The sequence below is a fragment of the Lepisosteus platostomus genome, chromosome 27 (assembly GCF_059453375.1).
Source record: "Lepisosteus platostomus isolate fLepPlt1 chromosome 27, fLepPlt1.hap1, whole genome shotgun sequence".
Taxonomy (NCBI): Eukaryota; Metazoa; Chordata; class Actinopteri; order Semionotiformes; family Lepisosteidae; genus Lepisosteus; species Lepisosteus platostomus.
In genome coordinates this window covers 433514-459430 of record NC_142637.1, presented here as the reverse complement: position 1 = coordinate 459430, position 25917 = coordinate 433514, and the positions used below count along the sequence as shown (strand labels likewise).

The 25917-nt window shown below is 36.6% G+C and overlaps 1 protein-coding gene across 8 annotated transcripts in view; it reads left to right on the top strand.

The window, feature by feature from the left end:
- Positions 1–25917, top strand: part of ptprsa (protein tyrosine phosphatase receptor type Sa) — a 314111-nt gene that overhangs the window by 255151 nt on the left and 33043 nt on the right. For 6 of the 8 annotated variants that reach the window (XM_088622185.1, XM_088622187.1, XM_088622189.1 and 3 more), the window contains 3 exons: positions 6973–7020; positions 16100–16197; positions 22805–22928. In XM_088622185.1, coding sequence (XP_088478311.1) covers positions 6973–7020; positions 16100–16197; positions 22805–22928 — 270 coding nt within the window. The remainder of the gene's footprint in view (positions 1–6972; positions 7021–16099; positions 16198–22804; positions 22929–25917) is intronic. The other 2 variants (XM_088622191.1, XM_088622190.1) reach the window with 1 other exon arrangement.

Sequence of the window (25917 nt, the reverse complement as noted above, 5' to 3'; positions counted from 1 at the left end):
TATGTCGCAGTTAGTTAGAACAGCCCTCGCCCAGACAAACAGCAGAGTTTTCACTCTTGCACACATCGGCCGGATTGTACCGTATACTAACGCACAAGAAAAAAGTACACCATAAAATACTTTTTTTTTCTTTCTGTGTTTTTCCTTCAAATCAAATTTTCAGTTCTGATCCTAAGTATCCTAAGTGTTTGTTAGTTTCATTCTAAGTTCTTCTTGCTTAATTGAACTCTGAATTAAACTAATAAATTGCTTAATTAGGCAGTTCATCTCAATGTTCTAACAGCTGGAGATTTCAAGGTACTTTTATAAGTTAAAATCTCTAGATATTTAAGTGAAAAAGGAAATTTAAAATGATTAAGTATGCAAATTACCTAGATGGTTAAAGTTTAAGCAGTAACTGAGGCATCAGCTGGATTGAACACAAGTTGAACACAACTCCTTTTTACATAATAATCACTGTCCCATTACTTATGACTTGTATGAAATCCTTTATAGAACCTTTTGAATATTTTGATCTTACCATACAGAATTTAAGAGATCAAAACACAATCCAGAATATTTTATTGTATTTACAATCATTTGTTTTTTCACAGCAGTGCTTTCAGTTCTTGATTTCAATTTTTATTTGATCATGAACATATCCCAGTTTTGATCTTATATTTATCTGTGTGCTTTGTCAACACTTTAAAATCAGAGTTCTATGTCAGAATTAAATTCTTAATTAAGGTCTAATTCTAATTAGAACTCCGTCTGCACAGACATCGGCTCCTGTGTGTTATTTTAGCATTTCACCCATCAAATTCCAACCAGTCACATGTAGCGCCGCTCATCACCACCGAAAATCTTGCAGTGCTTTACAGCGCCTCCTACAGCAGATCAGTAGAACTGATATGTTCTCAAAGGGATAGAAGAGGATTCTGTGACAGAGTTGAAGAAGTTGAACAGTCAGATTTTATAAATATACATGCATTTGTGCGGCACAAGTGGGTTAATTCAATTTTTGAAGAAAGCCATTGAATCATTAATTTGGTTCTCAGTTTACAGTACAGTACCCCCAGTACAGTAAGGTTGTGTACTTTGTACCTAAGCTTTTTAGCCCTTCTTTATAATAAGGAGTGATAGAGTTTCCACTGTTTCCACATTTCTGCTGCAGTATCGGAACAGATCCATAATAGCAAGAAAAATAAATAGCATGCCATATAACGGGGTTTAGGGTTCCTTAAATTAAAATTTCCTCTTATGCAGGGAAAGTCACATTCATTTCACCTTTTAAGGAGAAAGTTAAAAAAGTGATTGTCTCACAGCTTTTTCAGAATTGAGACTTTTAATGAATAGGGATCTGGACTTCTTCCACATAGAGAATCATGCCCTCTTCCTCTGATACACATGTTGTACTGGAGAAACCATGGGTTTCCTTCTTGGACACTGAATCATTTCCCAAGATTCCTTAAGTCTGCATGGAACATGGAGGATTTTTACCATATTCCTCTCCAAGTTTCTTTACAGAAGGTTATTTTTTTCCTCACCGACCTTTGCAACACAGTCAATCAACATCTGTAATCTGAAGAAAAAACAGGAGGAAAAGATTTTCCTGTTTAAATTTGTTGATGACTACATGCTACAAGAGCCAAAAAAAAACAACGATAAAACTTCCTGCCCCTTTTACTATGTTGTTAGTGACCAGCACAGAACTAGGGCTTAAGAGGAAATAGATGTAAGTGAATATGCTGAATAAAATTAAACTTGAGAGAATTCTCCATTAATGAGCAGCACATACAATTGACATAAAGTGTTTTAGAAAAGATGAACTCAGCAATTGCCGCTAACAAGGAGACAAATTTGGCAGTTGAAAAGACCAGATATACTGTAGCAAAGTTATGCTGAAACACAGTGGCTGACAGAAATCACTGCAAGCAGGAGAAATGCACTGCTGTTCTGCAGTCTGTGTGTCATGGATTAATTGTCACATTTGCATCAGCACAGAAGAAAACTGCTACTTTGATGTGTAATACTGTATATTTTAATTATAGTTATCATTAGTTTGCACGTCAAAGCCTTCTGTACCATTACTCCATACAAGCTTGCTATGTTTCAATTTGCTGCTTTACTACATGTTTTTGAATACATTTGCAGTTGGAAATTCAATCCAAAGTTCCAAAATTCAATCTGAAGTGTTCCAGACCTTTACTCTCCCTGTCCCTATTGGGTACCAGCGTTAGTCTCAATCTGAAAATAGGCTCTGCCAGTCTCAGAGTCTCACTGAGATGAAGAGCAGTGCTAGAACTGCAGTGAAGATGAACTCATTTTGAAGCCCTGCTGTTTTAATTGGGCTTTTAATTGGACTTCATATTATATTTCACTTTTTATACTGCATAGCTGGACTTAATATTAACAGTGATTTGTGTGCACCAAAGATGCAAAAAGTAATTTGTCATTTACAAGTTATGCGTGTAAGGGTTTATTTTTAAAATTAGCAAAATAGAGGAAATCTTTTGGACATTTATGTTGATCTACATAGTGTGTATAAAAGTTACTTACTGTAAACCTGGGCCATGTTAAATTCTCCCATAGCAGGAGACTTGTTCTTCCATCGCAGTGAAGTTCGCAGGTGTAGGGAGTGTGAATACCAGGCAGTCATGATCAATTCCTGCCTTGTTAATAGCTAATAGATTTTGTTGGGTTTTCAGCTCACTACAAAACTAATCAGAAAATAATTATTTAAATTCTGTTTAAAGTCTGTTTAAATTCTGTAAATACTGTTTACTGAAGCAATAGTAATTATAACTGAATACAGTGACAGCAGTGAGTTACAGTAATGTCCTTAATCTATATACTGAAATATTTAATGTAGCTACTATTACTGTTTTTGTTTTAGTTGCTCTGGTGTATATCCTCCTGTAGTTCAAAATGTAATATTTACTGCTTGGATATGTTTTCAGTAATTACATGTTTATGACAAAGCTAATTACAATGATATTATGTTATGTTTTAGAGCTACACTACCTAATAATCCTAAATTTATAATAACAGGCGTTTCAAAATGGTACTGTATTTCCTATGTACTTAATGGAAATAATTACTCTTTGGTTTACACTAGTTTAGCTCTTAACCAGCAATTGAGTGAGATCAGCTATGTTTCCTCTTTCTTTTCTAACTATTTAAAAGGCTCATATATCATTGTGTTCAAATAGTAATTACAAATTAAATCTTTTCCCATTTAATTGCCTAACTGTTCACATTGAGAATTCCATTTGGATTAGCATTAGCCAGTTTAACAAGCAGTGGATTTGGTAGATCTGTATCAGCTAAACAGGAGCCATTACCACTGTAGTTGCAGATAACATGTGTGTGCTATACTGTATAGTACACGCAGTACATGTGTGTTTTGTATGCACTTGAGTGCATGCATGCGTGTCCCTCAGCCTGCCTTGGCGCCTTCTGTCTTCATTTCTTTTGATTCTGTCCCCTGGGGATCCAATTTGCACACTGGCCACGGTTTGGAGAGGATTGTTTTAAGGGAGGTTATAATAGAGCTAAAAGCCGGAAAAAGCAAACTGAGTAAACCGTGCATCTCTGTCATTCTCTCCCATACTGACTGCCTTCACTGAGGTGCACACGCTGGCTGGCAGGCATCTCCGTTTGCAGTGTTAGCTGTGCACAATCAGTGCACAATCAGTGTTTTAAATGTATTAATGATCTGAACCATACAATCACTAATAAAAAGCAGGTTATTAGGCCTCAAGCCATCACCCATTCCACATGCCTGATAAATTACATCTTTATGTAGAAAACAGCCCCCACTCTTTTAATTACTGTGCCGTTTTATAGTGGGATTAAATTTTATATAGTAAATCCGTGCCATTCAAACAGAAGACATGGAGCCTTCTTGTTCAGATATGATCCTTTCACCTTTGAGGCTAAACGTATCCTACCTAGTGTACCTTGTTGTTCATTAAGGGACTATAAATAAATTTTAAAAAACATTACAAATACAATAAGAATTTGTTGGAGAAAGGCTAGAATTCGATCTCCTTTTAACACCATTTACTTAGTTTCACATAGGCAGCATTGCAGGGTACATTGCAGTAAATATATCAGTCTTTCAGTATTTTTTAATCTGAATGAATACATTTTTTATTTTGCATTTTCTTTTCATTTACAAATGAAGTCAAAACCCTGAAACTGCTTTGCGCTCAGAGCTTTGCTTTCAGGACTGTTACATTTACAATACCATCTAAAATGCTTCACTCTGGTATGTCGGCCAGTGTTGGCCCAGTTTTGGTCCATTTTCATCACGGTTCATTTAAGAGAAACTTGTTTTCTAAGAGCTTTAATCAGTAGGAAATCAGAAAGCATTAATGCACTTTACAGTATCCAGATGTAAATATGGAAAATAGCACTTGAGGCTGGTGGAATATGAGGGTAGACAAAAACTAGCAGCATGCTGTGCCACCCAGCCACCTTACTGTTTAACCTCAGGGACTAAGAAGGAAATCTGGCTTCAGTAGCAGTTTGCAGTTAACAAGGGGCATTAATTCCTAAATGTATTCTTCATTTCACATAATTAAATCCAGCACATTATTCAGGGAGGTGACTGGCATCTCATTTCCATTGCAATCCTCCGGCTATAGTCGCAGGGGCTCTGTGAGTGGAGAAGCAAAAAAGTGAGTATTGTATGAGAGTAAAATCCATCCACAGGCCTAATGTATCATAGGAAATATTAATGATGCTGTTCCAATGCGCCAACCACTACTGCTTTCTGTTCCCCTTTGAGTTTAATCATCAGCATGTGTGCTCCATCGTCTCACTGACATTATCATTTTTAAAGGTTAATCCGTTTTGGTAAAATACAAAAATGAATTTTAAATAGAATAATTGTGAACTACCTTCAAACATAAGATGGATGATACATGAAGTCTTAGTTATTAGAAAAGCAAGACTATGTGACTATTGATTGAAGAGGGAGAAAAAAGTCCATTTGAAGATGCCACAAGTTTCTGTAAAATTATTTTGACATACAACACCTGTAGATGTAGCATTTTCACTGTGATTTTTAGGTGTCTGTTGGTATGCTGTATTTTAACTGCTCAATCATTTCAAATGGGCTGCTGATGTCTTCTTGGTAAGTATGCCAGTGGCATGCATTGATTCTTCAGAGCTAGATGCGATCATATTATTTTCTGAGTGCTTCATTATAGTGTCCCTCACTTAACTTGGCTTAACTTGTTACTGTGTTGTAATAGTATCTTACCTCCCAAATAAATGTGGGCTCAGAAATATGTTAAGCATTACCGAGAAAAAGTTCAAGGTAAAACAGCTTGCTGGGGGTTCCCTTGTTGGGGGTAGTACAGGTATTTCACACATGTTTGAGGTAATGGTAGAGATGTCTTTTCTTTCTTTTTCAGCTGTTTCCTGTAAAAGCTGAGGCCGGGTGTGATTATACATCAGTGTCTTGTGCTTTCTTTCACTGATGAAACCGTATACCACTGCTTTCTAGCAATATCTTGAGTTTGCTAGTTATATACAGTCATAGATACGTATTTTGATCAGTCAAAAGATGTGAATTTGTGGAAATATGCAAGTTAAATTGCTCCAACCAGTTTGACAACATTAGATACAGAGCATCGAAAGAGAATTTGAATTCTGCCTTGCATATTTTGACAAAGCAACAAATCAGAGACATATCACAGTAATGAGTTTAATTTGCTTATTTTCCATAACCCATATCAATAGATTTTGTTTGGCCGTAGACACCTTAACTCTAGATAGGCAGGCACACTCTAGTGAAATTTGTTGTCATAGTCACTTGCCGTCCTTTTTCAGAAATACTCTTAAACAGCCTCATCACAGCACTCTGAGTTGTGGATGTTGAACATCAAATATCTCAATACACTTTCTTCAGTGTCCTTCAGTTAAGCAACAAGACTCTTCTGATATTGCAAATTTAGATTTTTTTTTTATTTCTTTCACGGTGAGAAATGTTTTATGTTCTGAAGAAGAAGCAGGTGCGAAAGAAGAAAATAATGGAAGCACTGTGGTTTGGCTGTTCAGGTTGACTGAAAGAGTCTGAAACCTACAGTACTAATGCATGAGGTTTATTAGACCTGATGTTTATTGAAGAAGCCAATTGGGTTGAGCCACTTGTAGTACAATAAGGGTAATGTAATTGAATGGAACCAGGACCAGTGTGCTGTGAAGTACCTCCTGTGCTAAAATATTTCCTGTGCTCCTGTGGTAAAATGTACAGTAGTTTGCCCATGTCTTCTCAACCTTCCCAACCTTCATTCGTATATTGTATGTAACACACTGGCCAGTCAGATGTCCTTCTTCTCTATGTTCGTTGCTATGACAACGAAGAAACTATCATTTATATTTTCTAAACAAGCCTATCTTTTTATAAATTGGTATTATTGGCCCCTGTTTATGAAAGTTTTTTATCCAAGTTTCAGAGGAATGCAATCTTTGAATTGTAGAATTCTGATTTACTAAATGGCCGTAGTAAATACAAAATAATAGTCGTATGTGAGTATATTTATATATATATGGTAAAATGCAGGATTCTTGCAGGACTGCATGGATTCCTTCAAGGATCGTGCATACTCAGAAATCTTTTGAAATTTTGGAATAACCTGTAAGGAATTTAGCTCTGGAACGCTGCAGGATTTTTTTTTGGTGTTGTTCAAACCTCATGCTTTTTTCTTTTTTTATGTGGGAGGTCATAGGCAGGAATAATTCCAGACAGAACTGTTTCTTCTGGACTGAGTTAGCAGCATTGAAGTTTCTCAGATGTAGTTTGAAACGTACATTGAATAACTTTGATAAATAGGGGCACCTGCAAAGCATGAAGTGTATAAGGTACTTTTTTCTTTCCTTTTTTTCCTCCAGTGCTGTGTTGGCCTTTATTTTTGTTATCTTTTTCTTTTTTCATCAGTGTTTAAAAGGTTTTCTTTTTATGTTTGCTGTTTTTCGCAGATTCTGGTCTCAGCAGTCCCCACAGTGAAGCCGATTTTGACATTGAAAGTTAGTTCCTGTGTATTTTAGTTCCTGTGTTTGTCTTTTCAGCTTTTTTCAGTATTGCCCCTTTTACCCACATTTCTATTTACATCTTTTTAAAACTGATTTGCAAATCCAGTCTTATTTCTCACTCACAGCTCTTTTTTTGTTATTGTTATTATTTGGAGTTGCTGTATTCTCACAGCTGTCAGGCTGTTCATTAATCCTGGGTTTCACGCTTTCACTGTGTTACCTTCCAGCCTCACTGCAACTCACATGTCAAAAACAAAACATTTTTAGTAGAGTCCTCCCCTGCTGAACTAATTCCAGCTTAACTGATGGGGTCTTTCTGGAGACAGAAGTGTTTAAACAACACTAAGCAATAGAAGCAGAGACTTGGTGCCTTGCCTCTCCTAAGCATCTCAAAAATAGTTCCAAAGATTGCTTTAAGCACTACCGGTAAAATATATTCTCTGCTTGTCATACCGCTGCCAATCCAAAATTAGAAATTAGCTACAGTTGTGTCATATTGAGCCTGTGGCCTTATTACTGACAGACAGAAAATTTTCAGTGCAATGTAAGTATATAAAATGGGCACTTTTCCTTTGAAGACACTATTCTCTTGATATAGTATAAAGTTTGTAATAATTATTTGCAAACTTAAAGTCCACATATTTATTAACCAGATCATGCCAGGTCATCCCCAGGAAGTGTTTTATGACTTAGACAAGATAAGAAGAGTGTAGATTTAAGTGTTTAAATCTGGAGATCCTTATTATCTATATAAAATCATATTTGTATTTAACTCTGCAGACAGTATCTGTCTGTTCTTCAAGTGCATCTAAGGGTTCTCACTATTTGAATATCAGTTTAGAATCTGAGTTGAAAAACCTGAATACAACCTTGATAAAAAAATAGTCTTGGATGATATTTTCACTTCTTCCATCTGAACGGTTCAGGTTTCAAGTCATTTTAACAATTAAAATAATATTTCATACACAGATTTTCTCAAAGTGCCTTACAGGAAAGAAGTGAACTCACTTCATCCAAAAGCTCACTAAGCAACTGACAGGGAAGGATAATGTAGAAAAACATAGTTATATGGAAATTAAATAGAAACTGTCATGATAATTCCACAGAAATTATGTAAAAAATAGGCACTGGGAATATATAATTGTTGATTTTACATGTAGTACATGGAAAAATGTATTTAAAATGCTTACATTACACAAACATTGAAATAGATTTGCTGTCGCACTCAAATCTCCATATCTATGAAATGTCCTGAAATCTAAATTAAGGCAGACCAGAAATGATGTAAGTACAGCTTTCCCAAGCCAAGCTGTTGCTTTCTGTTTTGCTTATTCAACTATCATCCTTTGTACGGTTTCAGCAGTTTTTCTTTTGAGCCTTTAAATGTGTCTATCACTTTATAGTGTGTTAGTTTCTCTCCATCAGCTGACTTTGAGCTGTACTTTATACCCTATAACTCATAGAAAGATATATTTCTATGAGTTCCTACTCTTACACTGCACACCAGTTTGAGATCTGTTGGACAGACTTTGTGACACAGTGGATTTCTTAAACTTGCTCTGAATCTTAATTTCAGGGTTGTTAAGAACTGGAAAATGTTTCAGATGAGAATACCATTGAGCTCATCTAGGTTGTTTGATTGAGGATAGCTAATTGATCTAAGTATCTCGTCCAGCAACCTCTGCAAAGAAGCTAGAGTATCAGCTTCGGCAACTTGACTGGGTAGCTTGTTTCCAACTTCAGATGTTTAGTTAAATTTACTGGAATAAAAAGTAAGCATTGCAGAAAAATGTTGTGTGTATACCTGAGATTCTAGCAGCTTGTGTTAAAGATTTCCGTTTCCCTTCTGTTGAACTCGGGAGTTTTGTTTTGGCCAGGTTGAAGAAAATTGAACTGCAGCTTACCCAGCATACCTTTGTTACCACCCCTACTCCTTCACAGAGCTGAAAGCAGTACCGAGTCATAAGGGCTCTCAGGACTTGTAAGTGGAGGTTGTGGTTCATGTGGGTCCCCACTGGGAAGACTGCTGTTGTGTCTGCGTTTTATGTTCATGAGCCAGGAATCTAAAGTGTTTTCTTGGTACATGGTACAGCCTGGTTAATATACATTTTTTTTTCTGTTACACTAGCTGTGAATTTAGCAAAAACATTCCTCTTCATATATCAGCACGTTTTGCTGAATTGCAAACAAGTTAAAAACAGTGTTGACAGACTTTTCTTTTGATACCAGAGATGAAGCGATTCTGCAAAAAATTGATCTATTCTGTCAGTCTGTCTAACCAACAGGAATTGTAATTACAAATTTAGCTTTTGTTAAGTGTTGTTTGTACGCTTGTAATCTGTAACTTGAGCCACAGTAGTAGCAGGTGCCCTGTTTGTTCTCAGATTCCAGCTGTGATATTTCAACGGGCATGTTTGGAAGAGATTTCTAAATACGTTTTAGCCCTTATATTTTTATTTCATAAAAATAATGATAAAAGGGTGTATTGTTAGAAAAAGCAAATCTGGAATTCAGCATGACTGGCTACTGTATTTTGGAGAACCTGGTGATAAGGAGGCAATTAATACCAAATTCTGTCTTCTGTCAATACTGTCTTATGTTTCATCTTGGTGTCTGTTTAAATGAGCTTAAATTAAACTGCTACTAAAAGAAATATCCCCCAGTGACCCTTAATTTGGCATTCTTTGTACAGTATATACAGTTTTAATGTGGTTTCTCTTTTTCCTGAAGCCTTATGATATGGGAAAGATAGTCATACTGGAAACAAAAATGTCATTTGACTGAAAAAATTTTGAATTTTTAAATGGAGCTCTAGGCTGATCCCCATCAGTTATAATGTCTGTTTAGATTTTGTTTAACTTCCTATGTGCTAATACAGACCATCAAACAAGGGACTCTCACTTGTTTCTATATTAATGAGATGTTGGGCTTGCTAATGGTTTGTTGCAACTAAGTTTGTGTGTGTGTGCTGATTTGTTTCACCTGTTTTTCTCACCGTTCAACTATGGTAAGAATGACATCATGGTTTCAAAGAAGAAAAGAAAACAATGGTATTCTAACACATGGATTCTCATTTTCCTGAAGTGTCTTTTTTCAATTGTGCCTTAACTAGTGGAATATGAGCTTTGTTGTGGACTTTTTACAAAATACTTGACTGAGCTAAACTATGTGCAGACAGTTCTTCCAATCTGTCCTGTGTGTGCAGGTAAAAAAATCAGTACCAGAAAGCACTAATTCTAGAGCTATAATGGGGAAAATATTTGCTGTAATATCAGCATTTGTACATTCCTGCAAATCCATTTTAACTTACCATGTACTTTTTAATCTAGTCTTCTAGACTCACAGCATAACATTGAATGATAATCACACAATATGTTTATCAATTTGACCATGAAAGCATGACTTGAACTGCAGACATTTTCACCCCAGTTCACATTTATGCTGTGTTCACCTTTTTATCACTCTGGGGATGTTTGATCAAAGGTACTGCTAATTTTCTAGTGTACATACAAGATTCCACTTGAGGAATGCCTAATTTTATCACAGTTTGGATAGCAAATTAATAATAAAATGTAGGTATAATGTTGGAGAAGAATTGGAGAGTGTTAATCAATATAAAGACAGTACTGGTATGTAGGCAGCATGTTAGAATTCTGGAGAAAAGAGAGAGCCTATTTTAATCTTAGAAATATCATCATTAATTTGATGGGATGCTCAAATGAAAGAAAAAAAAATATGCAGCATTTCTAAGTGACCTTAATTCAAAGAATATTTGAACATCTGCTGTCAGAGGTCCCTTTTATTATTCACAAATGCACAGGGAGTGAAAATAAAGAAAGAAAAAACAAACTTTGTTTAGAATCCATTTTGGCACATAATTATGTCATGCCAGTCCATCACTTTCTAGAATATTCCACAGAGTTCCAGATATTTCTAACTTGATTCATTTTTAGCTCTTATTGGAAATCTGCATAATGTATTTTCACAGTTTTCTCAGGGAATTATTTTCCTTAATCTGTTGTGTTAGCATGCATGTGAGGATTTTGGATGAAAATAAGTATGAATTAAGGTTGTTTGTTTGGCTCTACATATTTAACAAAACTTTTTAAGCAGTATGAGGAACTGTTACAGATCATTTCCAGCTGTTTTAAAATACACCAATTTGTGGAAATTAGATTTTGAATTATTTATTCATGCTTTTGTAATCAGGATCTTCTGCTTCATACTGTAAAAAAATCCATTGAAAGTGAAAAGGCAACTTTGTAAAAAAATTTCTGTTGGGCAGTTACACTTGCACACAGAGGATGGGGTACATCCTGCAAGTTGAAAAAAACAGCTGGAGCCTTACCTCTCTGAGGTTATAGAGAGCAAAAAATAACTTCTTATAAGTCTGAATGAAAATATCAAAAGTGCGCATCACATCCTCAGGGTAATCTAGTCATTGTGCCATCATTTCTGCCTTCTGTAAATTCTAAAGCTGTTTTGCTGTTGCTTTTCAAGTAGAGTTCAGTGCAGTGTGTGCGTCAATAAGACCACTGGGTAATTTGATGGCGGCATGCAGACAGGTTGCCCATCATGCATTTCAAGAGATTGTGTGTAGTTGTTTTTATTTTGTTTGTATTTTTGTTAATAGCTGCCATTGCTCTATCAGCCTCTTTCTCCAGAGCCTAGTATCTACAGTAGTATTTCTCTTCAGCAGTAAGTGGAACTGCCGCACTCAAGCTCACCCACCAAGATTCCAGTTTTAAGAAACTGCTTGGTGTAACAAACTGACAGAGACGCATTGTCCTTGGTACAGATTCACGGGAAATTAAATGGTGGCAGAGAAATGGGGAGGTTTACACCTTGAAAGCTGAGTCAGGGGAAGGACTCCACGTTTTGTGCAGAAGTGTTTAGTATTTATCGAGCATCGTCACTGCAGCCTATTTCAAAAAGAATTTACTGTATGGAGCATACTACTTTGTTAGATTAGGGTTTAAGTCCTGGCACAGGGCAGATATGTTATGAATACCTTTTGCTTTTCTAAGAATATCCATTCATTCTGTCAAGTCACTAGTGAAAAGCTGGCATTGTAATTTAAGGGATTTTATACTAAATGTCCTGTGAAACATTCCTCTGGATCTTTCTCTTAGATTTGTTAGATTCTTCTTCGTGATTCAGAATGGCAGATGGCACCATATTGCCTCAAAGAGATGCACATCAGGACTTTTGTGGGGATTAGTTATGTACTTTGAATATAATGTATCTGTTTCCTATTTGCTTCCAAAACCATTGTGAAGTTTCTGTCTTGGAGTCACACCTAAAGTATTTAAAATATTAAAAATAACCCAAACAAATGTATGGTACTTTGGGATCTGAAGTGTAGTATTAAGTGGTCACAGATTATTCATGGTAACCTTTAGAAGGCAGAATTTTAAAATGGTGGTACATTGACTAGGTTTAAAAAAAACATTTCTAACATACAGTATTGTTAAGATATATTTTTTCTTACTAACTTTGTTAAAAAAATGACAGTTTAACAATATTTTAATGGAAAATGTATTGTTATTTATAAGAAGTGTATCAAGAAGATGTATGACAATTAATTGACATTTAATTGACAATTAATTGAAAGCATTAAAAAATCAATGATAACTATATATTCTCTATTACATATTAAGTAAATACAGAGCAAGATCGTGGGATTTTGATTTTTACATTTAATTTTGTTTAAATAACCTAAACATAGGTTCTGTGGAGTCAGTTTGACACAAGCTGGTCTAAGTTAAATAAGTCTGAATATCGCATTTGTCTTGAGTTTGGCAGGATAATTTTACTAAAGCCTTTGAAGACCCGCAGATCAACTGTATTGATTAACTGCCTGATGTTCTTTTTGACATTTCTTTCAAGTGTCCTTTTCAGACTTTATTTGTTTTGTGTGGCACTATATGAAGTGCTGTGGCTTTTGTTTAATGTGTCATTTAATGTTGTCTTCATAACCATTCATTAACCATGAAAGACAACGCAATCTTCTGTTGTGACTGAATATCCCAAAAATTAATAATGCGATTTGAATGTTTCTTTTCATGATCCTATCCAACTGCAGGGGCGTTAAAATTAATTTAATGTTTTAGTTTCAAGTGCTCGATGTATCTGTTAAAATTATGCCAATTTTACAAAGAATTGAGTCAGAAGCTGAGCAAATAAGGGAAGAGGTGGTTTAGAAATAAAAAGGTAGAGACGTGCAGGGAACAGCAACTAGCAAATCAAATCAAAGCATCTATTGCATTATTTTAATGCACTCAGTTATATGGTTAATTGGTCAGAAACACTGTGCTCTATTACCAAAGAGACCTTTTTTCTTAAATTGAAAATTAAATGTAGAAAACATTACTAGAATTATACTCTGCACTGGTAATTACTGCTAGTTCACGCTGAATGTCTCTTTGTCATCTGCTCGGCTCAGGATAAGTATTAGAGCAGTCATGCAAACACAAACAGCTGACTTGCATGCTTAGCTGGGCAATCACCAATCATTGGAAATCAAAGATTGTGATGTCTAATCGAAACTAATTGCATTTCAGAGTAGCTGACTGTAATTAACCAATAGCACTGTATGAAATTGGCTGACCTGAGGTGCCATCCTTTATCAACTCTGTGTGGCCCAGTTTCCTATCATGCTTATAACATGGACCCCTGATTGCAACCATAAGTATTTCTAATTTTTATTGCCCTTGTGCTACAGTTGGGTCACTTCATTCAACTTTTTGTTTCGCTGTTTCAGCTGATGTATATCTAAGAAATGTGTGCTTTCTGGAAAGTCAAAGCATGAGATGTGAAATCCAAGGACTTGTATAAACTAATAAGAGTGGCTGCAACTCAGGATACCAACATAACATTTGCATGATTCATCAACTCTGCTTTACTGCTATAAAGAAATTTTATACTTGTCATAGCCATTCAATATTTTTCATGCAGCTCCTACAGTGCCTGTGAGAAATTTAAAGTGATGCTGCACTTGTAGGCAATCCTGCGGGGTTAGAAGTGACTGTCAAGCCCCACAGCTGCTATTGTGAAGGAAGCTAATGATACCCTGACCAGGTCAAGCCCACCCAGCCTCAGCGGTGCTTGACCGCTCAATGAATTGCTGTAAGTGGCTGAGCAACTCTAGAGCTACACGGAATTAGACTACATATGCCCTTACTCTCAGTTGGGGAACAGAGATTGTAAGGTCAAATTGTCTATTAAATCTTAGAAAATATGTTATACTCCCTCCCCAGTTTAGAGTAGCCTGTTGTGTGTGTTTCATATTCGGGCTCATACTGTAGCTGCGAACCCCATGATGGCATACAGGGGAGAAAAGTCATCCACTTTTTGTTGTGAACAGCATGATCATTTCCTTCAAATTATAAAACTTTTTTTTTTTTAATGCGCCACAGTTTGCTGAGCATCATAGCATGTGATGACTGGCTTTTATCTCAGACTGATATTCAGCAGAGCCAGTACAGGAGTGCATTATCCGTTTAAAAGGCTGATTTGCACTGCTCACCACAATGGAGAAGGAATTCAAATAAATTTAATTCACTATCCATATTCTATAGGTGTGCTTTATTATTAATAGATGTCCTAGATTAGTGTTTTCAAATGAATTGTCAAATTAACTTAATGAAATAAACAATACAATAAAAATATTTTAAATATATTACTCTTTTTTATCAGTTAACATTTTAGGGATTCATTTACAGTCTATATGTACTGTATATACAGCAAGTACTGTAAATATGGTGGCATATGATTTTTTTTTGTCATGTCTGTGTTCACAATGTGACTCCTTCAGCTGTTTGGACCTCTGTTTTAGAGTTGCTCGCATTGGGATACTGTAACAGTGATAAGCATCTGAATTTGTTTTGGCCTCCATGATTTTTTATAGTGTTTTTCCGGGGTGACTGCCTTCAGTTCAAACCTGCCATGCTTGTCGTTTATTGGAAAACAGGAAGTACAAAGAAATAAACTGATGATGTCATGCTTGCTTTGCCTTGTGCTTGCTTAGTTCACTGAAATGGACCATACCGCCTCACCGCACCGCACCGCACCTCCATGTGATCAGGAACAGGACTCGGAGCTCAGCAGAGCTGCACTCTGATCCGCTCCCCCAATGTGGGGCTGTAGATAATTACTGCCAGTTAGAAGGCTTATTGTCACAGACATCTGGCCATGTTTAGAAACATATTAGCTATCATCACTTAAATATTGTCAATAGACTTTTAGTTCTGAAAAACCCTCCATTTTGAGGACTGGTGCAGCTTTGAGGTTATATGGCTTTATCTCCTTCTCTTGCTCAGAGTAAAATGGCACCAACATGTCTCCTTAGAATGTTTAATGCAAGACAGATGATTGTAAGTAGATCCTTATTTTCAATTTAGTCCTGCACGGCCCTCCTGTGAAAAATGGCCCTATCTTAAATGATTGGATTTATGCATCAAATTTCTTTGCCTTCAAAAAATGAGAATGTTTTATAAAATGCCTGCTTTTGTGCTGTCATTATTTTTATTTCTCAAAGGTATCTTTTCACTTGCAAAGAAACTATTATTTCCGTCATCTTGTCTACGTTCTGTCGAGTTTATAGGGAAGAAAAATAACTACTTTTAACGCCATGAAGTGCTAGAAAAGAATATTCTAAATACAAAGCAGTGCTGAAGTCGTGTCAGGTTAGAAGTCTTATAAAGAGCTATGTCTCTCTGAAGCGGAGAAAGGAAATAGCTTTGAGTGTTGTTTCGACACCTTAGCAATCACCAGGGGTTTTCCTTTTTTGGGAGGGGGAACGAGCTAAGGTAGCACGGGTAGGAAAGGACAACACCTAGAAGTGCAGAATGAGGATTTCGAGCCCTGGCCTGATCCCTGTGTCATAACCACTCATTAACCATCGGGTTGTGTATATTCCAGTCTCCACTCCAGGCTCCTCTCTCCCTCTCTCTGTCTCTCTCTGATTTTTTAAATTGTTTTTTGCTTGGTGACAACCGCCCTGAGCTTCCTGCTAACAGCCTGTCTCTCTCTCTCTCCGGTGTATTTCTACATTCTGTCTGTCCCCTGGCAGGTATGCTCAACCACCCACCTATTCCCATCACCGAGCTGGCCGAACACACTGAGCTGCTCAAAGCCAATGACAACCTCAATCTGGCTCAGGAATATGAGGTAAGAGTTATCCTTCTCCAGGAAGAAAGCACTTCTTACTTTATTTTCTGGCTGTGTGAACGTTTTAAGATATGGAACACCTGCTTTAGCATTTTCAGACACCTAGAAATCGGGAAATGCTTGTTAGAGCTGGGTGGGTAATAGGGAACCTTTTAAAAAAATGAGATAGTTTTGAGGAAGGATTTTTATAATAATGTCACAAAATGCTGTAAGGAGTAAGTGGCTGCTGTCCCCTCAACCAACTCTAAAAATCTGTTATGTAAATTATGATGTCATGTGGAATAACACCTTTTCTGGATAATTAAATTAAAATTGTCACAATAAAAACAACTGATAGAAACAGTGGGAAATAAGTTCTGTTGGAGCTTTTTGAAGGAATGTGTGGGAAGTTCTCTAATGAGTATCCCTTTTCGAAAATTAAATTAGAATAGTTGATTTTTTTAAAGGTATCCAATGAATTTGATTCTTATAATGCTTTATTTTCCCAGAAATCTGGTTATTTATTTCAGTGTTAAATGTAAAGAACAGATAGCACCTAGATACTGACTGTAGGCTTCTCTGCAACCCCAACCATTAGGAAGTATTCTTTAAAATATGCCACATTGATGCTACCCAGGACTGGAAAGAACACTGATCTAGATAAATTAAGCTGCATTTACTGAAGTTTAATTTATTAATTGGATGTAAGATTCTCCCCATAGATTCAGTCAAGGGGGGGTCTCTGCTAAAAGTTAGGTTGGTAACGGCAGTCCAAAGATGTTAGGCAACATCTGTCGCATTTAATGTCAGGCATGCTGTCTTAATTATGAGACCCAGGGTTATAAATGAGCCAGCTGCTGATTATAAACCAGAGTTGCTGAATCAGCCATCATTTGCATAATGCAATATCTGATTTCTCCAGCCCTAAATCAAATAATTGAATAAAAAAATCCCAGATGAAATGGATGCAGGGAGGAGATTAGTGGGAATTGAATGTGGACACAAGCACTACAACAGCGATTTAATGTGCATATAGTTGAAAACAGATCCTGACAACAGAGTTCTCTAATGCAGACATGCAATGCACAGCAAGACCCAGAGTTTTTCTTGAAGAAAGTGCTGCTTTTTATCTCCTTGGGCAGTAGCTTAAAAAAACACCTGGGCACTGCAGGCTTCTGAAATATAGTTAGCATTGAGCATCTACAGGAGACACCCCAGCACTGCGCCAGAATTATAATCACTTGGCTTGCAATTCTTTAACGTGTCCTGAGAAGTAAACGGTCAAATTAAAAGATTAGCTTTTGATTAATTGCCTCTTTCAAGAACTTTCCACAGGCAAGCAGTGGCTGTGGAGTCCTGTGTGACTGAGTGGCTGTAGTGTGGAATAAGAGTCTTTGACTGCTGTAGAGCTTGGTAGAGTTATGTGGGCTGCAATGTGGATTAGAAGGGGAAAGGTGCAGAACTTGAAAACTGGCTTGGAAGCTGTAATCCTATGAATTCAGCATAGTGTGAACCTCTAAGCAGATTCTGTAATTTAACAACTGCAAGCAAGGTTATTTTATTGATTTACACATTCTTCTTAAGCTTTTATTTAACCTTTGCTTCACCTCATCAAGCTCATTCATGATGTTCATATGTACTGCATATCAAGCACACCCTGTATAAAGCTCTCTGTGTAGCTATAGAGGGGTTTTTCTTTTGATTTACTGGTGGGCAAATTGCTTAGTGTAATGTAGCAAGCCAGGTTGCATGTTATATTGCCAAGAGATTTGAAGAGGCTTTTGATATTTATTACCATATGTACAGTATATACTATGTCGCAGACTCATTTCTCAAAGGAGTAATGATCAATCTTTAAAGCCTTGTCTTGATCTTTATTTTTTTTATTATTAAGTCATTCATCCCAGTGAAGATGGAATATTTATTTTTATCATCAGCACTGGATATGGACATTAATGACCTCATGACTGTTTTTATAAAACAAACTGTTGCCCCTGGGTGGCAGTAAAGGGGTTCCTCTGAGCACCAGGTGAGCTTCATTTCCCACCTGTCTGTGCCCACTAGCTGCCAGTAACTGGAATTTCCCAGGCAGTGGCACTCAATTATGCCTTTTGAGTATATATGTTATTATTATTTTTAAGTCAAGTAGTAGATTTTACACTTCTTATATACTGCAGAATGTGAGAGAAATAGATGGTGAGAGAGCTGTTTTTGTACAGGGTTCAGGGGGTTAAAATGCAGAGTGAAGTTTCTTGGAAATGACATCTCTCAAGGAGACCTGCCAAGAGCGAATCGAATGCTGTTTCTCTGGGCCATTAGACACAAGCTACAGCAAGCACACGGCACAGGATCTTGGTACTAACGAGGAAACGTAGTAATCAGTAGCTTTTTAAATGTAAGAGAGGCTGTTCTAGGACAGCGTTTCTCAGCACTGGTCCTGAAGTACAGTACCAGGCAGTGAGGAAAGAGAGAAATTGGTCAGGAAAAGAGCCTCTGAAGATATGAAGGCAGCCCTCTGTTTTAGAAACCCAGGTCAGTCCCCAGAAAACTGGTTGGAAACTGCAGCTCCACGTTGGACAGCCATCTGTGCGAGTCCTGTCTTAAAAGGGTACCAATAAGCTTGGTAAAGGTCATTACACTTATTTGTGACTGAAGATGTTCAACATTGAAGGAAACTTTCCATTTCAGATTAAATCTAAGTTTTCTGTGTTCATTTTTCAAACGAAAGACCAAAGAAAAAATAAAATATCGTAACTCTAGGTTAAAGTGATCCAATTAAGTAAGAAGCTCAAATAAAAATTAAAAAAAGAAATCTAAGAGATTCAGTTGGAAAAATCCTACGTAACAGGGCGGTAATAGTAACAGGCCAAGGCTGACAATTGTTAATGACCCATGACCCTGGGTGTGCAGTTTATCAGGCAGACTGGATGGCCTCCTATGATTCATAACTTGAAGTTCTTATGTTGTATCCCAGAAACAGGGTCTGAAATGTGGAAATGGCATGTGAAAGAGTGATAAGCAGTCTGCAAGAGGCTTCTAAACTGACTGAACAGGGAAAAACAGGCATGGAGGACATCACACTATTATTTCACATTATTTTAGAAGGTGACACTGGGGAAACTTAATATATGAGACACTATTTCACCTCCCTGTGTCTGTACTTTTTGCATAGGCAAAATGTAAAGGCATCCTTCAGGCAAGTAAGAGGAGCTCCTGTGCCTGAAAGTCAGCACAGAATCATAATGGAATACTAAATTACACTGACATGGGAATAGAATATGTATTTGCAATTCTCATATTCAGAATGCAACAGCATTTGTCATGCCAGTGAGAGCCTGGCACTTTTTATGCACTGTTCTTGGGATGGGGGAGCTACCACCTTCATCAATATTATGATTGCTGTTATTCACTGTCCAAAATAATAATCCTGAAAAGCTGATGCACTTCATTTTCCATTCAAGTGTGTACTGAGCAGTTCTAATTCTGTGAGTCTGACAGTGTATTTCATGTACTGTATTGGTGCTGTTTCTTTTTCATTTTGAAGAGATGTGATGTGGCTAGAAACCTGTGTGGAGCTGGATTAATTAAATCAATGATCAGTTCATTTAAGTCTTAGTTTACATCTAACCAAAGAAAGCTCTGGATATTTAGGGCCTGCTTATAGGTTTATAAAGTGCTTTGAATATTCAATACCATAAATTAAATATAGTTACTTTCCCCCTCCATTTGCCTATAGACCTCAATGTACTCAGCTCCTTCGTATAGCATCCTTAAATGTACAGTAAGTTACACATAAAGGGAAAACATATCTGAACTTATTTTATCGAACTACTGAAAGCACTGAATATCTCTGTGCTACTCTATTCTCTCTTGAAGGTAATAGTTAACCACAGCCAAAATAAATGTTTCAAACAAAACTGTTAAGGTTATTATAGTGCTGACCACTGTGATAACAATGTTGAAACCTGTTGGCACCATGTTTTATATACGGTTGAAGAAAGTGCACAGATAGAAAAATCTTAAATTACATAGTGACAGATTTTGTTTTGGTAAACAACAGCAAAGGAGTGATGTGACTGAACTTTTACATCTTTTTACACAAATAAATGTATTTCAAATTAATTTCATGAAACAGAAAGTTGTTAAGCCTAGATTCTGCTCAGGGGAACTATAAATTCAATTAACTGTAAATTTGTTTGTCACTTCTCTCTAACTCCAGCTTGGTGGTTTTATTGAATGAATTATTGGATGATTAATTATCACACACAGATTGATTAATAGCCTTTTCACATTAAAAAATCGTATGTTTCTTATATAGTTAACAAATGTACTAAAGAGCTGTATGGCCATTTAATTACGATTAACTGAAGACATTTTACAGAAATGTAAAGAACATTTTTCAGTGAAAGATTAAACATTGAACATCCGTGGTCAGTGTTGAAAATGCTACCAGCTGAGAACAAAGATAAATCAAATCTCACGACTGTAGATGGTCTGTTCCAGTTTCATAATTCAGCAACAGCTGACCTGAAGAACTTACAGAGTATCAGAACAGTCACCTTTACCATCCTTTTTTTCCTGAAATAAGCGTTTAAAAATATGAGATCAGGTTTTGTTTAATAATATTAGCAAAAATACTATTTATATATGTTAAGCTAGTTCAGGTGGACAATACTAATTTTTGCTCTTATTGTGGAAAAACTGGCTAGTTTAAAATATGAGCAAGTTGTCAGATACCAACTAATATTCAGTAAAGTTTTTGATTTCTTTAGGATAGATTTCAAATATAATTAAAGTAATGGGTTTATTCAATTCATAGCAGACCTGGACCAGACTGTAATCATAGCAATCAGGGTGAGGAGTTAGATCATAATCTGTCTATGGTTACTCTAAGAATAGATTGGATTTTTATCTTGCCATTAACATTTAAGTAAAAATGAGTTTAAAATAAGGGATGAGCAGAATTGAGTCGTCTCTGTGTTGTCTGTCTCTTTAGGATGTTTTTAGTTGCAGCCATTGTTAGGTGGAGAATTTCAGTAAGAAATGACAGTTTTGAGAAACAGGAAGGATAGTGCTTCTTCAAAGCTGTAAATACACTTGCACCTTTCATAAACCTCATGACACTTTACCGTCTTTAATATGATTGAAAACTGAGAAAGATAAACTCAAAAGAATATACAACATGAGGTGCATTGCAATAAACTGATTACATTGTCTACATTTCGATTTAAGACCAGATGACAGCTTTACGGTGTTCTGGGGCCATGAAGCTTTATTAATTCTGCTCTCACTGTAGCTGATGCGCAGCTCCGTCTGGTTTGGTACCTGTGGCGCTCTGTCAGACCTCCTGAGGTTCATTTATCTTGTGATCTCAACAGAACGCATTTGGAAATGTCACCATATTGAGATGCTTTGTCCCTTGATCTCTACCAACGAGGCTGTTCTTCTTTCTGTCCTAAATGACCTAATATGAAATATATAGTTTTAAAAATGTACTCTGCAATGAACCAGGCTCACAACAGACACAAATGAAAATCCCATGAATGTCGATTTTGGAGAAGAAATGTGACGTAGTGGTTTACACAGAAAGTGTAACAAAATACTCTGCAATGTCTTTGAGTCTATTTTCAAGGATCCTTGAAGAAATGGGTAGATAAAGTCCTCAGATCAGTAACCATAAAACATTGGGCTTCCTTTCATTTATAAACGTTCCTATGGTATAACTTTTGATAGTGTATTTGTGCTCCAATTTAGAGGTGGATTCATTTTAATTGTTATGCAGTATTAGTAGTAGACGTATTAGTTAAGCAGCAGTAATTAGTTAAGTCCAAACCAGTAAAGGGGCAAATTTCAGGGACAAGATCCTGGCATTGTCAGTTGGAATCTGAGTCACATCACTTTGCTGACAGTGAATGGGATTCTGGTGGTGTACTACTGTTCCAGCACCACCAGTATAGGGTGGAGATCATTTGACAAGGCCCTCATGACTTCCAGCAAAACAGCAACTCTGTCCTGCAGCTTTCGTTTGGCAGAAAACCACCTGTAGGAGCCAGTCTACACATTGAGTGTCTACACATTAATAACACAATTAACAATTTCAAAAATAAAATCAGTGATTCTAAATTCAAGACACTTTCCATTCCTGAACTAATAAAAAACAATATAAATATATTCAAACTTTTCAGCAGAAGTCAAAGTATTCATGAGGGGTCAGAATATTGCTAAATAGATCTTGGGGTCCAGAAAGGTGCCACATCCATGGGCTTCTGTCGTGGTGACAGAGGCAGAGCTCTTAAAATTGACAACTTTCTTGTATTTTTGTTGTTGCCATTTGACCAAACTCTACCCCAGCAATTCCAGACAACTAGGTACCATGAACAAACAAATGGAAGATTGTACAAACTCCACCCCACTTGATAGGGATATTCTGCAACAGAGTGGTTTCTTTTTGAAAGGGCTGGTAAAAAATCCGAAAGCAGCCTGATTTGTTCTTATGCAAAGAAGCGATGGAATAGAGAGACTGACCAACTGCTCAGTGCTTTTTATTCTTTATATAAATTTTAAACACTTGTAGGTTTGAAGAGTAGTATCTTTTTCAAAAGCCTCATTTGCCTGTCTGTGCTTCCAGTCTATCGATCCTGGGCAGCAGTTCACATGGGAACACTCCAACCTTGAAGTCAACAAGCCCAAGAACCGCTACGCCAACGTGATCGCTTACGACCACTCGCGCGTCATCCTGGCTCCCATCGAAGGTGAGTGAACAGAAGGCAATAAGATAGGGAGGTAGTTACAGACCTTGGTGGTGCATTACTCAGTGTTGGAAAAGAGCCCAAGAAACTGAATAATCTTATTTTCATTTTAATGTTTATGTTTTATTTATATTCCCTTTGCTAAGAGCAGAGTTTTAAACAGAAAGCAGTTTAACACAGGGTCCTTTATCATGAGCTGTATTTTAAAAATGATTTTTTTATACTATGACTAAAGTTTTCCAGCTCATAATAGCAGAAAAAGAAAGAAAATTCACAGAAGGCATATCATTCATACATTAGTCTGCTCATTTTACACAGGAATGATTTCACAATTAGAAACTGCAACGGTGACTGTTCGACTAGGTGTGAATAAATAGAAAGGACTGTAAAATATGAGATCTGATTTAATGTAATTTTCTTCCTCTTGATTGCTGTTTTGCAGACATTCTTTGAAAGCATTTAGCTGTCTAATTACTATTCCGTTGGTTAATGAGTCTCACAATTTAATTTCACCAGTTTGGAGGCAGAGCAATGACAGTTACAGAAAGTTTGGTTCAGTAGGAATGAATTGAATGTTAGGTTTACATGTGCACTCAACTTTTAATGATGTACAACCATTGGTTTGTATGGTTTATATTAAGAACAAGGTTTAAAATTAAGGAACTTCCATAAATTCTGTGACTCCTGATCAAGAAGATTCCTTGCCTTTGCATAACAGATGGAAAATGGGAAATAGGTCTGTCTCAGAAGTAGTCTCTCATAGTGACAGTTTTTAAATTTCTTTATGATGTGTTCTATGTATTAGACAGCGTATTGTTTTGTTTACAACATCCCATCAATGCTGGGAAAAGAAAATACACTATTCTCTTGGAAAGGGTTTGTGGACACATTTTCCCCAAAACCTAGGGAAATGCAAAGGGAGATGATAATGTAATTTATAAATAGATGACAACTACCCACAAATTGGCAGATTTGAAGGGGACATACAGTCAATATGTATACTATTTGTAATAGCCAATTGACCCAAAGACATTGTCCATCAAATGGTTGGGCAGCTTATTTGTGACTCAATCTTTTGTGTACAAGTTAATTTGGCTAAATAGGATCTTTCCAAAACAGAGTTTTCATAATAGAAACATCCCTTACCTTGTAATTTTGTTTACATTTGTGCTGCTCCGTAGCAGAAAGTGTTTAGTAAAATAGTGTAGCCATACAGTGGCTCCGTCAAAGGGTTTGATACTGTGTAATTAGATCTTGAGGGAACAATAAAACAAGTGATTGCTGTCCCCAATCTCCCCCTTTTCCATCCTCTAGTCTTGTGCAGAGGCTACTTTTCCCGTGATTTATTGGACTGGTTGTCTGATCTACACCATCAGAAAGAAAGATATAGTCTGGCGAAAGCGGCTTGCAGGCTCTTCAGCTGATTTACTCCAAGGCCTGAGTAATTCCATCTTGTAGCCCATTCCAAGAAATCTCTAAATCACAGCCTTCTCCTGCCACAGCCAGGGCTCAGGATGGCTGTTGGCTTTCAGGGGATCATTCCTGTGATGGATGTAGGCCACAGGCCTCGGTGTGATTTTACTGGACAAGAGAGAAATCAGCTGAAGCTGCCTGTGCGGCTCTCATCAGCCAGCCACCCACAAGCCTGCAAAACAGGAACGAGCAGAAACCATTCTGCACTGCAGATGGTGCCACAGCTGAAGACCGAATGTTGGGGAGCTGAGTGATGCCACAGCTTGTTTGTTAAACCCCTTGTTTGTTAAGGAGTACAGCTCATTTTGACACTCATTGAGACGATCAAGTTTAATGGAACTAAGAAGGTGTAGATAGATAATGCCTTTGAGCTGTAGTGATAATACAAGAGCTTTTACAAGTCACACACATTTTTAAGTGTGTAATTTTACAAGGTTTTTTTGTTTTTCAATGTCAGGTGTGTTTTAGAACTTTTTAAAAAGCTAAGATATGTTTTAAGGACAATTTTAGAACTTAAAACAAATATATGAAGTAAAGTTCCGTTGAATTTTTTAATACAAGTTATTTTATGTGTCGTAATAGTTGAGCTCAAATAAAAGTGACAGTCAGCATAATGCTTGCCTTTGGTTCATATTGAACAACTACCCGCTTTTAAAGTATTTTGATCAGTACTTCTCTATGGGTTTTAATTAAGTAATGTTCCAGGTGTATTTTTGTTCTTTGATAAATTCATATAGTAAGTTTTATCCAGGGCTTGAACTTTTCAGGTTTTAGTTGTGATCAAGTGATTTCTCATTAAACTTGTTTTGACCTAATTCTGTTCTTTTAATGTAATTCCAAAAAGCTGTTAATTACTAAACAGGGTCATTTGACTTAACCCCTGTATCTTACTTAAGCTTCTGATTCTGTTTCACCGTATGTTTAATTCAAACTTGGAGGTAATTAAATTAATTGTGTTTGGATAACTGTTTGGATAATTGGCCACATTTCTAACATTATTTGTACCCACTAGTTTAACACGTAATATCCTAATAAATCTTTTTTGACTTAAAATACTTAATATGTGTGTGAAGTGCATATAAATCACCAATCCACCATTTCACGTTTACATTTTTGAAGGAAAAACGCTCGGAGTAAAATAGCTCTGCTCTTAAAGGTTGTAAAAGAAAACTCGGTTACTGATAATGGCTTAAAAGGATGGAAACAGAAAAACTTCATGGTAATTACTGTATTACTGTGGCAAATTTTCCATAGTTCAGCATCCCTCAGCCTTTACCTATAAATGAGCACTTTCTTTGGATGAGCTGGCTCGGTACAATTCCTCATGTGGACAAGCTCACGCGTTGAAAAACAAACAATGAGCTGCTACACGTACCAGGCGCTGCAAGTGTTTCACGAACAAACCAGTGGTCAGTTAATGAAACCTTTGTAAGTTCAAAACAAACATTTCATTTAAATCTAAAAAATTCTGCATTAGAAGCTGTAGTTTGTAATTGGCTGAAAATATTCACTGAAATAC